Consider the following 12,529-nt stretch of genomic DNA (forward strand, 5'->3'; position numbering starts at 1 on the left):
CGCCTGCCGTCAATCACACACCGTCGCCTGGCAACGCGGGGCGGGGGAGGCGGGCCTTGATCTGAGTGGCGGGCGGCCGCTCCAATAGAAAGGGCAGTTGCTCCGGGCGACGGGAGCGAAACACGGATGCCGAGTGGCGATTGGCGGAGCGCGTCGGCCACTCAGAGGGGGGTAGCAGGGCCGAGGTCCCGCCCCCTACACCTCTGCCCCTCCCCCTCGCTGAGCAACAGTTGCTGCAAGTTTCCGAGGGCCAGGGACGCTTCCCAAGTTGTGGCAAGAACAAGAACAAGGAGAAGAGGAAGAAGAAGAAGAAGAAGCCGTTCGGAGCGGTCCCCTTGAGGCAACCAGCTTCCAACCCGGCCCGGCACAGATGCTTCACCATCTACAGACTCGCTGCAAATGCATTCAACCCCCCCCCCCCCACCCCCCAAAAAAAACTTCGGATATGACGCTTCGGTACGTTCACTAACATAAATCGGGGAAAACAAAAAAAAAGAAAATGTTTTGCACTGTCGGATTGCATGTCTTTCGCTGTGCATTGGTACTGTGCCACGCGAAATGGAGAGCCACCTTGATTTTAAGGTGTTTAAGAGGGAGCTGCAGATGCTGGAGAATTGATTATAAAGCTATATTTAAGGTGTTTGCAGAGTGGGTTTTTGTCTGCAGAACGAAAATCCTTGTGTCGAAGATAGACACAAAGTGCTGGAGTAACTCAGCGGGTCAGGGACAGCTTCTCTGGAGGAAAGGAATGGGCGACGTTTCGGGTCGAGACCCTTATTTAGTTTAATCCTCGAGTTCAAATCCTTATGTCCGCCCTTTTATCCCGGGAGCGATGTCTCAAGCGCCTGAAGACGACCGTTAAAAATCAAACACACGTTGTTTATCGATCCGATAAAAACACTGCGTTTAAGAGTGCAGAGAAGCCGCTTTAAAACAAAGCTGACACTAAACTTTTAATATTTCCCACCGAAGTGTTTCTAGCGAAGGTTATTTTATTCATTCTCTTGGTAAATTCGAAATCCGGCGCATTTTAATGTTTTTAAATCCGGAACTGGTTCTAATGTGGTGGTGAAACATAGGCATTTAAACGTTTAAATATTAGAGACTATTTGATCTTGAAAGTTGATACATTTATATTTGAGCATGGATGCGTTTTAAGTTAATGGAATGTAAGGTTATTGATTTTAAAGTGTAACTGAAAATTATATTTGCCTGTTTTGGTTGGATTATTTTCATTTGGTGCCTATTTTACAAGATTTGAACTTCTGACATGTATCCAGCCAATTTAACGTTCTCTGTGCTGTGATTGCTTGATTTTGCAATGTATCAACAGATCAAATAAAAGTTCATACTTCACAAGATGCTGCCTGATCTATGGAGAACTTTCACTATTTTCTGATCTAATTTTCAAAAAATATTTTTTAATCGCAACGTCTAGAAAATGCTTTATAATCAATTAAATACTTCTGGAGGACAGTCTTTGTTCTAATTTAAGAATTGTAGTGATCAGTTTGTTCATAGCAAGCCTACACAAAGGCAAGCTATTTTGTCAGCCAGCCTCTGCAATTCCTTGTGTCTCCACAAATAGCAAGCTGTTGGCACAAAACTTATAAATAGCGGAGTCAGGGGATATGGGGAGAAGACAGGAACGGGGTACTGATTGGGGATGATCAGCCATGATCACATTGAATGACGGTGCTGGCTCGAAGGGCCGAATGACCTACTCCTGCACCTATTGTCTATTGAAGGCGTAGTGTTATCTATAGTGATTTCTCTTAAGGAACAGTGGCCTTGGGTCACTTAACAGAGATAGTCAAAGTAAGAAGGGTTTAAAAGAGTGGTTAGAAAAGAATGTTTGTGGGTTTGAACATAACCTGCAGCAATTTTACCAGACAGCCTCCAAGAAATCCAATGGAGAATTTAGAACCCAGGGATTGGCTCGAATGTGAAACTACCACAGGGAAAGGATTAAAGGAAACGCAGAGATGCACTAAGGGGAGGTTGAATAAACAAATGAGGAAAAATGATACAAAGTGCTGGAGTAACTCAGCGGGTTAGGCAGCATCCGTGGAGGGAATGGATAGGTGACATCTCAATTAGAGTGTGAAGAATAGTCGTGTCCTGAAACGTGAGTCTGAAGAAAGGAACTTACACAAAACATCACCTGCCTATTCCTTCTACAGACGTTCAGTTCAGTTTAGTTTATTGTCATGTGTACTGAAAGGCTTTTGTTGCATGCTAACCAGGCACAGAAAGACAATACATGGTTATAATCAAGCCATTTACAGTGTATGGATACACTGCAGTAAGAAATGGTGCTGTAGGAGTAGAGATTTAAGAGTGGAGTGATTGTAATATGTGATTGTAGATCTGCTTCTGTGACTAGCACACAAATGGTCGCCTGGGTTGGGCGCCACCGTGGAAGCCTGGCCCACTGAGTTACTCCAGCTCTTTGTGTTTTGCTCCGGATTCCAGCATCTACAGTTCCTCGTGTATCCAGCAAGCTTATCATGTCAAAGTAATTGCTTTAATGATGAATGTTGAATGATAAATACTGATTAGGACCCAGCAGGTAACTGCCCTGCTACAGTTTTTTGAACTAATGTGCATCCTTTCTTTCATCCGCCTGAGCAAGCAGATGTGATCTGGGTTTAATATCTCACCTGAATGTTGGAATATAACTCAATGCAGCAGCAATTTCTTTTGATTTTGTGGTCTCATATCTCTGCATGCACAGATTTGGATACTTGTATAGGGATAAAAAAACTTTAGGGCTAGCCCAGAATGCCAACTTGGTATGTATGGAAAAGTTGGTCCCAAGGGCCAGTTTCCATGCTGTTTATCTCTATGAACAGTGCATGCCACCATTTATGCTCCATTTAGAAGCACTTTGTGTATTTTTTCATTGAAATCTATATGTGATCTAATGTTCCATTTTTTCTTGTTTTTGCTTGGAGACGTAAGGAACTGTGGATGCTGATTTACAAAAAAAGACACAAAGTGTTAGGCCGCATCTCTGGATAACATGGATAGCGGATGTTTTGGGTCGGGATCATTTTTCAGGCTCTAGTTTGAAGAAGGTTCCCGACCTGAAATGCCACCTACCTATGTTCTCCAGAGATGCAGCTTGACCCACTGAGTTACTCCAGCACTTTGTATCATTTTTCCTCATTTGTTTATTCAACCTCCCCTTAGTGCATCTCTGCTTTTCCTTTAATCCTTTCCCTGTGGTAGTTTCACATTCGAGCCAATCCCTGGGTTCTAAATTCTCCATTGGATTTCTTGGAGGCTGTCTGGTAAAATTGCCGCAGGTTATGATCAAACCCACAAACATTCTTTTCTAACCACTCTTTTAAACCCTTCTTACTTTGACTATCTCTGTTAAGTGACCCAAGGCCACTGTTCCTTAAGAGAAATCACTATAGATAACACTACGCCTTCAATAGACAATGGGTGCAGGAGTAGGTCATTCGGCCCTTCGAGCCAGCACCGTCATTCAATGTGATCATGGCTGATCATCCCCAATCAGTACCCCGTTCCTGTCTTCTCCCCATATCCCCTGACTCCGTCCGCTATTTATAAGAGCCCTATCTAGCTCTCTCTTGAAAGCATCCAGAGAACCTGCCTCCGCCGCCCTCTGAGGCAGAGAATTCTATGAGAAAAAGTGTTTCCTCGTCTCGGTTCTAAATGGCTTATTCTTAAACTGTGGCCCCTGGTTCTGGACTCCCCCAACATCGGGAACACGTTTCTTGCCTCTAGCATGTCCAAACCCGTAACAATCTTTTCTTATAAACCCTGATCATTCGGCACACTATAGGAAGGATGGCACAGTAGTGCAGCTTAGGCACGGTAGCACAGTGCCTGAGATCTGTGGCTGCTGTAAAATTGCCTCTAATCCATAGGGAGTGGGTGTGAAAGTGAGATAACATAGAACCTGTGTGAATGCGTTATCAATGGTTGGTGTGGTTTTAATGGGCCCAAGGGCCTGAATATCTCTTTTTTTTTAAAATTGAGAAAGAGGCATTGATTACACAGGAGTAAGTGCGGAAGATATTGCTTGGCATGGAACGTTTCAGTCGTGAAATTATGTAGGTTTCAGGCATCAGTCTGAAGAAGCGTCCTGACCCGAAATGTCACCTACCCATGTTCTCCGGGGATGCTGCCTGGCCCGCTTTACTGAGTTACTCCAGCATTTTGTGTCTTTATTTTCCTTGGAACAGCAGAGGGCTGGAGAGCTATACCAAATTGAGAAAAGTAGATTGGGTATGCCCCATAGAGATAGCGGCGTTTACAACTAAATGGCATAACTCTAAGAAATTTAACAAGGATTTGAGAGGTTATTGTTCACGCAGAGGATGGTTGCAGTTGGATGCACTGCCTGAGAAAGTCATTATAGATAAGCATTATCGACGTTGATGAAGCATTTCTGTAATGGGATATTTCAATTAATAGAACTGCACCAGCCCAATTGATGAAACTTGAAACATGCATGGAATTGGTTTGATTTTTTTTTCACTTTTCAGATATATCACTGGTGCAAGTTACATGAACTCCGATGGAACTTAAAAGAGATAATTGGAACACATATTTTCCTGAAACATTCAACTGAGGGATTCCTGTCCACTTTAATAATGTGTTGGTATTAGTATCGTGCTGCTGCGGGAATTTAAACAATGCAAAGGCAAGCTGATCAAGTGAAACATCGTTCAAGCACTAATCCTTCCATTCGGATGAGAAATGTTGACATTGCCAGAGGAAGAACTGGCTATGGATTTACTCTAACTGGGCAAGCTCCGTGTGTGCTGAGCTGCATTCTCAAAGGAAGCCCAGCACATTATGTTGGCCTTAGACCTGGGGATCGCATACTCAGTGTGAACGACATTAATGTCTCCAAAGCCTCCCATGAAGATGTGGTGAAACTGATAGGACAGTGCACGGGTGTGCTTCGACTTGTTATTGCCGATGGTAATAACCACTGTGACACAGGTTCCAGTGATGAAGAACTTAACTTCACTGAAGACAAAGTGACATGGGGGAACAATAAGCCAAAGTCTAAAGTATTGGGACTAAATAGGGCCGAAAAGGTTGTTGCTGATGTACAGTCGGGTGGGATTTTTAAAATGCTATTTGACAATACCGGTAGTTCCAGAAAATATGTTCGTAACTGTACACAGCAGCAAAGACAAGGCTCTGAAAAAATCAGTGGGCTTCCCATCGGTCGTAAAAGTGTAAAAAAGAACCACAACTCCCTCTCTGAAGACGAAGTACTAAAGGTTTTACACGATGACCCTGTCTTTGTCAATGGCTTGGAAAACCCAGATGGATTTGGTCTTGATGCTAGCATTTTGAACGTTGGGATGATTGTAGGCTATTTGGGTTCCATAGAATTGCCTTCGACAAGCTCCAATCTGGAAAACGATAGCTTGCAGGCCATCCGTGGGTGCATGCGACGCTTGCGCGCTGAGCAGAAGATTCATTCCCTTGTCCTGATGAAAATAATGCACGACTGTGTTAAGCTTTTTAATGATAAACACAGTGTATTGGCTTTGTACCCAGCAGAAAAATTAGCCTTCAGTGCTGTGTGCCCCGACGACCGCCGATTCTTTGGACTGGTCACCATGCAGATGTTTGACGATCATAACCTCGCTGCTGACGGTGATGGTGGATTGCGGACTTCGTGCCACGTCTTCATGGTCGATCCGGATCTTTGCCAGCACAAAATCCATCAGGGAATTGCGAGGCGATTTAGTATTGAGTGCACGCCAGACCCAGACACCAGCGGCTGCTTGGAGTTCCCTCCATCCTCTCAACCCGTCCTTCAGTTTGTATCAGTGTTGTACAAGGACATCGGGGAGTCGTTTGAAAATGCACGCGCAAGAGCCTTTCTCGATGGGGACTCGTCTGATGGCCAGCAGAACAACAGTATTAGTAGTAACAGTGATAGCGGAATTGGATGCTACAGCCAGGAGGAAAAGAATAGCAGAGTGTTGGTTGTCGATCTAGGAACCAATTCAAACAAACATCCTCCCACTGCCGCCAGGGGTAACGTACAAGGCAAAGGACACATTCAAGGTACTCAGTGGAATGGTTGTCGTCAGGACTTGGAAAACAAATTTCTTGCTTCTCGGCTCTCAGAGTTTGCACAGAATGAATGTTCTTTGCATAACGGTAGCAGACATCTTAATCACTCCCGGCTGGATGTACCAGGAACATCTCCGCGGTCCATGTTTAATTCAAGCAAGAAATCCGATGTGAACGGAGTGCCATGTGGAACTCCAAGGTGGCTCCCCGTTCACGTCCACAAGGATTGGCAGTATTGCAGCAGTAGTGACCAGGAATCCTACGCGGAATCCACAGACGGATTATCCAGTGTCAACCTCAGTACACTGAAACAGGACCTTCCTCCGCCAATGAGCAAGATTCAGACAGAGAAATACAGAGTTGGAAGTGGCTTAAGCCAGCCCTTTCGAAGTGCAGCGCAAAAGAATGAACTGACGAACAAATTGTTTGGCATGGAAAAAATGTTTGGGATCCAACAAAATACCAAGAAAAGCAAAGATAACAAGGTAAGGCTGTATGTGATATTTGTTACAGCACTGTATGCATTTGAAAGCAAAGTGTTTTTGGCAAATTGTCAAAGGTGCACACCAGAGCTTCTTTTGCCTGGCAATTTGATTTTACAAAAACTGAGGTAGCATGTTTCTGTTCATCTTTTACAGCCGCCAAAATTACCTTCTAATTGCAAGCATGTAACAGTGATTCATCCATTTTTGGCTTCAACTAACTTGTTGCATGTGCTTGTAATAACTCTTAACCATTACACTTACTCCTTACATTCTACAGAATACATCGACCTTACCTTAAAGATGATTTATCTTCCCTTTACAGTAAAAAAGGCTTTAAGTCGCTGTGAAGTCGACTGACGGAAGCAGGGTGCCTGTGGTATGTGCGTACATACTGAAGATGCTCCGTCTGTAGTGTATCAAAGCCTTTGTGTACACTGCAGAAATTGTTACAAAACCTTTTCCAGCATGTCCATTTAGAGTATTAAATTTAGCCATGAAATGACAGATTTTACATGAGCTATTTAATGCATTGTAAGAAACCAACAAATCTACTGCATGTAAATTATATAATTGACACACCATGTGCATTTGTGTCCAACAATCCTGTTCGAGTTATTTTATGTTACTGGTTGCTGTAAGCACTGTTTCAACAGTGGAAATTCCCTGTTATGTTATACGATTCATTCCATTATTTCCATCTGAATTCTGAAAATGAGCATAGATAGGAAAAGCTGGGGGGGGGGTTCTTTGGAATACGTAAAGACACGCTCTGTTTATTTTTTATAAAATATTCATAATTCCCATTAGACACACTGAACATTTCTTAATCTGCATGATATGCCTTTAGTATTGCCTCATGGGTCGTCATGTCAAAGGAAGTAAAATTGATTTCCTGTGGTGTCTAACTATTAGATTTAGAACAAGCAATACTGGCACATCTTTGTGTTACTTAAAGCAGAAAATTAAATTGTAACTAAACTCCAATCTATGTAATGTTGAGTCAAACAGCACGGTTACAGGACTTTTCGCACAACTAGCCCATGCCAACAAAGATGCCCCATCTAAGAGAGTCAAGTTTGTCCACATTTAGCCAATGTCCCTCAAAGCCTATTACCATGCTGTTATTGAGGTGCAGCTGGTAGAGCTGTTGTCTCACTGTGACGGAGACAGAGGTTTGATTCTGCCCTCGGGTGCTGTCTCTGTGGAATTTGCATGGTTCTCTGTGGAACCTGCGACCTAGTGGGTTTTCTCTGGGTTCTCCAGTTTCCTCCCACATCTCAAAGCCATGTGGCTTCATAGGTTAATTGACCTGTAAAACTGTCTCCTCACAGGGAGTGGATGAGAAAGTGGAATAACATAACTACTGTGAAAGGGAGACCAATGGTCAGCATAGACTGGATAGACCGAAGGGCTTTATTCCATGTTGTATTTCTAAACTAAACTAAACTACATCCTCTGGCAGCTTGTTCCATATACTCACCACTCTGAGTGGAAAAAGATGCCACTCTGGTTCCTATTAAATTTTGCTCCTCTCAACTTAAATGTGTGCTCTCTAGTTTATAATTCCCGCACTCTGGGGGGAAAAAGACACCGTCCATTCACCCGATCTATTGTTATTGTGATCTTACACACCTCTATAACATAGAAAATAGCACAGTACAGCACCAGAACGGGTATTTCAGCCCACAATGTTTGTGCCAAACATGATGCCTAGCTGAACTGATCTCATCTGCCTGAAAGTGATTCATATCCCTCCTTTCCCTGCAAATCCATGTGCCTATCTAAAAGCTTGTTAAACACCGCTATCGTCAACCACAACCCCTTGGAATGCGTTCCAGGCCCCGACCAACTTGCCCTGCACAATTTATATTTCCCCTTCTCGCCGTATAGTTATGCTCTCTAGTGTAGACATTTCCACCCTGAGAAAAAGGTTCTAACTGTCTATCTTATCTATGGCCTTCATAATTTTATATACTTCTATCAAGTCTTCCCTCAACCTCCAACATTGCAGAAAAAACAATCCAAGTCGATGCAACCTCTCCCTGTAGCTGAAACTCTCTAATCCAGGCAGCACTCTGGTAAACCTCCTCTACACCCACTCCAAAACGTCCACATATTTCCTGTAATGCAGCAACCAGAAATGCACGCAATACTCCAAATGTGACCAGGACTGCACGCAAGATCATACCTCAGCCGCCTGGGAGTCCTAATAAAGTCCTAGCCTGCCCAAGTTCTCCCTTTCGTTCAGGCCATCGAGTCCTGGCAACATCTTTGTAAATCTTCTCTGCACTCTTTCCAGCTTAATGACATCTTGGTGACTCTCCTCTCCTCTACGCTCTTTCCTTCCTGTAGTGAGGCGACTAGAACTGCACACGATACTCCAGGGATGGTTGAACTTGCGTTATGTATAATTGCCAAATAACATCCACACTCTTACATTCTATTCTCTGACCTGTGAATGCAAGCATGCGATATGCCTCCTTTACCACTCTATCCACTTGTGCCATTTTCGGGGAACAAAAACTTGGACCCCTGGTTCAAATGCAATTTCTATCTCCTGGCAAACGAGTGAAAACACATGCGAGGGTTTGGGAAGTTTGGATGAACCATCTATATAGCTTTTGCAGTTTTTTCATTGAAGCATTGTGCAGTTGCAACTCTTTAATTGAAAATATAGATATTAATGATGAGCCTTTGTCATTTTAATTATAACTTTTCAGTACGTTGTTTCTATTTCTTGCTATATCAGATCCTAAGTGACATACGATAGGAGGTTCTTTTGTTTATCCTTCATTATGTTTAGTAATTTGATGAATTGCCAACACCTTTGTACAAAATATGCATACTTATATTACTGAAAAGTTGTTATCTAATAATTTCTCTTTTTTTATAAACCAATGGGCAATTCAAATCTTTAACATGTTTAAATATTTTTAAAGAAGCATTTTTGGCATCTGGTTATTGCTACCCAGGCCAACACATCATTTACCCTTGAAAAGATCGTAGTGAACCTCTGTTTTGAAACACAGCAATCCTTCTACTGAGGGTACTCTCGCAAATACTGCTGGTGGGTATAGAGTTCCAAGACTTGTCCCTAACAATGCTGAATCACTGGCGATAAATGTCCAAGAGAGGATGATGCATGATTTGAAGGGCAACATGCACATGCTGGTTCTTCCATTTGCCCACTGTCCGTTCTTGATGTTTGCAATAGGTGTGGCATAGCCTGGATGAGTAACTGCAGTGCATTTTGCAGATGATACCTACTGCAGTCTTTGTGCGATAGTGGTGGAGGAATGAACCTTGATAGAATGCCTGTTTTATCGGGCTGATGTGATCTCTAGAATTGTTGTTACTACACTTATTTTGGCAGGTGGAGCGCATTCTATTATTTGGTTACTTGTGGCAGTGCCCGATAAATCATAGGAGGAGAGTGTTTGGCCCATCGAAACTGCGTTGGTCATTTTATATACTTGAGTCATCACCTTGTTATTTCTGGGATTTTTACATTCTAAACATTTTAAAAACGAACTGTAAGAACTTTCCCCAAATTAAAGAAAATGTTTAGATTTCCCTTCAAGTATTCTGGGAATACCAAAATGGTATAATCTCACTATTGTGAACTTCAATGAGATCAACTGCAATTACTCCGCTATGGTGTGGAATAAAAAATCTTCACTTTTGACGTGCCTGTTCAAAATTAAGGCAATATAATTATTTTAAGTGGGAATTGCCTTTTGTCTTTGAGTTTATAATCTCAATGCACCAGCACTTGTCATGAAATTAATGCTGAACACATCAAAAATGCATACCGTTCCACTTTTGTTGTGTGTCTGGATGAACGGAGTACTTATTCTGGAAACAATGGTTGGTGAATCAGAAAAAATAACTTTGGATAGCCACATGAGTATGGCCTTGATAACTTTTCTCCTTGAAAGGCACGTGATACTTGATGCGCATATGGTTTAAATTATAATTTAATAAAATATAGTAATTTAGAGGATGTCTATTTTTTAGTTTGTGGTTTAGCAAAAGTTTGTTCATTGTTCAATTATACTTTTTTGTACTTTTCATGTGAAGGAAAAACAATGTTAGAGATACTTCACAGATTGAACAGTATCTGTAGAAAACAAGCAGAATTAATGTTTCAGCTCAATGGCCATCATGACTGGAGAAGTGAGAGAACAATCATAGTTTATTTTGCCATGATTGAAATGTCCTTCAGTCCATTTTACCTTGCTCACCCTCTGTGCTTTTATATATCTTGTTTTTGATGAAATGTTGACTAAAATTCACTCCCAAGGCATCTCTCTTTGTTGACTGCAGGGTGACCCGAGGTTCCAGTTGTGTTTCAGTCTAAACCTCCATCCCACTTTTGCTCTTATTAACTAGCTGCTAGCAAAAGCAATTGTGCCACTTATGTCTCAGTTCTATCACAGATTGTTCTCTTTGTTCTCTACTCTGTATCTTAAAGCATATTTGTTTTCCCTTTCTTCCAGTTTCAATGAAGGATCATTGACTTAAAATGTTTCTCACTTCAAGGATGTTATCTAACCTAATGCATAACTCTTATTTTATATCTTCAAATTTTTTGGCATCGGTTTTATTTATCGTCCAATTTGCATCAAGGAGAATCTTCCTCATTGTAATTGGCTTTAACGAGGCCAGTCTCTGCTTACTGTATTTTTTAAAGTCTGCAGCAGCATCCTGAATGAGAACAAAAGTGTGTCTTGGGTCTTGAGATAAGCATGAATTATTCACCCATTGGGCCTAATTAATCAGGTTTGTAGAGTACAGTGGACAGATGGATGCTGTGTGTCTGCAATTACTGCCGGTGTTCACGACACTGACATTTAATAGCTTTAGTTGGGTGGCACAAATGTTAAATATCCAACTATGAAAACTTTTGGAGCAGTCCATTGAGATTGTGAAACATTATAATCAACATAATTGTAGTGGCAGGGACAAGGGTAATATTTATTCGTACTTTGAACTCATTCGTGTTGCATTAGGATGAAGTATATAATTGACTATGGTAGTTAAATGTCATTGGTCACTGTTTTGGAAGGCATACCCCACTTGTCGTTTTCATGTGACCTTCAGTCAAGGTGTGTGAAGAGCCTTTAATAATTTACTGTATCAAAATGTGAAGCTTAGTTTTATGGAAAGACATGCATTTATCTTTGTTAAAAGGCCCTTTGCTGAATGCCAATTATTCCCTTTCTTACTGCTGTTACCCATCCTAGAATTAGAAAAGCAGGGAATGAAAGAAAATAAATGTTGGCCACATCGAATAAGGGTATCAAGAATGATAAGTTTATAAAATAATGCATAAATTGAGTTTTTTATTTGCTTTGGCTAAATTTCTAAGTCTTACATTGGGAAAGAAAAAAATTACTGATCTCAGACTGGCTGGCATTCCTATCTGACAAGGTACTCTTTTGTGGAGAGCCCCATTATTTTCTGTGTTTACATTTGTAGCAACTCGCAAATCGTGAAACACAGACCTACTTGTCTGAGTTCAACACGGCAAACCACAGGGTGAGATGTCTGATTGGACATGTACTCTGTCCACAATTTATTTCTCCTTTTTATTCATGCGATGGGCTTGTTTGACCTTGAAATCGAATAACTATCTTTCTGGTCTTTCAAACGTGCAGAAATAAACTAATTAGAGGAACTGTTTGCTTCATCGACTATAGCACTTGGTAATATAACACATCTACACGGTATCACCTACCACCTATTTGGCATGTAATCTTCTTTGTAAAGGCATTACTTTTGGCAAATTTAACATTTCCTCCTTGATTTCAAGATGAATAAACTGAATTGGAGGTATAAACAGTATTTACTAGCCTATGTTGAATTTATAATGACTATATAATTCAATTATTTACCTTATAGCTTAAATGCCTTATTCACTGGATCAGATTTTCAAATTTTAGAAGGATGTCAATATTTGC

The 12,529-nt window shown here is 41.5% G+C and overlaps 1 protein-coding gene across 3 annotated transcripts in view; it reads left to right on the forward strand.

The window, feature by feature from the left end:
• Positions 1-12,529, forward strand: part of rgs12b (regulator of G protein signaling 12b) — a 138,584-nt gene continuing 126,055 nt past the window's right edge. For 2 of the 3 annotated variants that reach the window (XR_008723152.1, XM_055632296.1), the window contains exons 1-2: positions 1-456; positions 4,524-6,566. Coding sequence is in view for 2 of the 3 variants with exons in the window: in XM_055632296.1 (XP_055488271.1) it covers positions 4,674-6,566 (1,893 nt within the window). In the remaining variant the exon portion in view is untranslated. Of the gene's footprint in view, positions 457-3,554; positions 6,567-12,529 lie in introns of those variants that run through there. The other variant, XM_055632297.1, reaches the window with a different exon arrangement.

This window comes from Leucoraja erinacea, chromosome 3, assembly GCF_028641065.1.
Source record: "Leucoraja erinacea ecotype New England chromosome 3, Leri_hhj_1, whole genome shotgun sequence".
NCBI lineage: Eukaryota > Metazoa > Chordata > Chondrichthyes > Rajiformes > Rajidae > Leucoraja > Leucoraja erinaceus.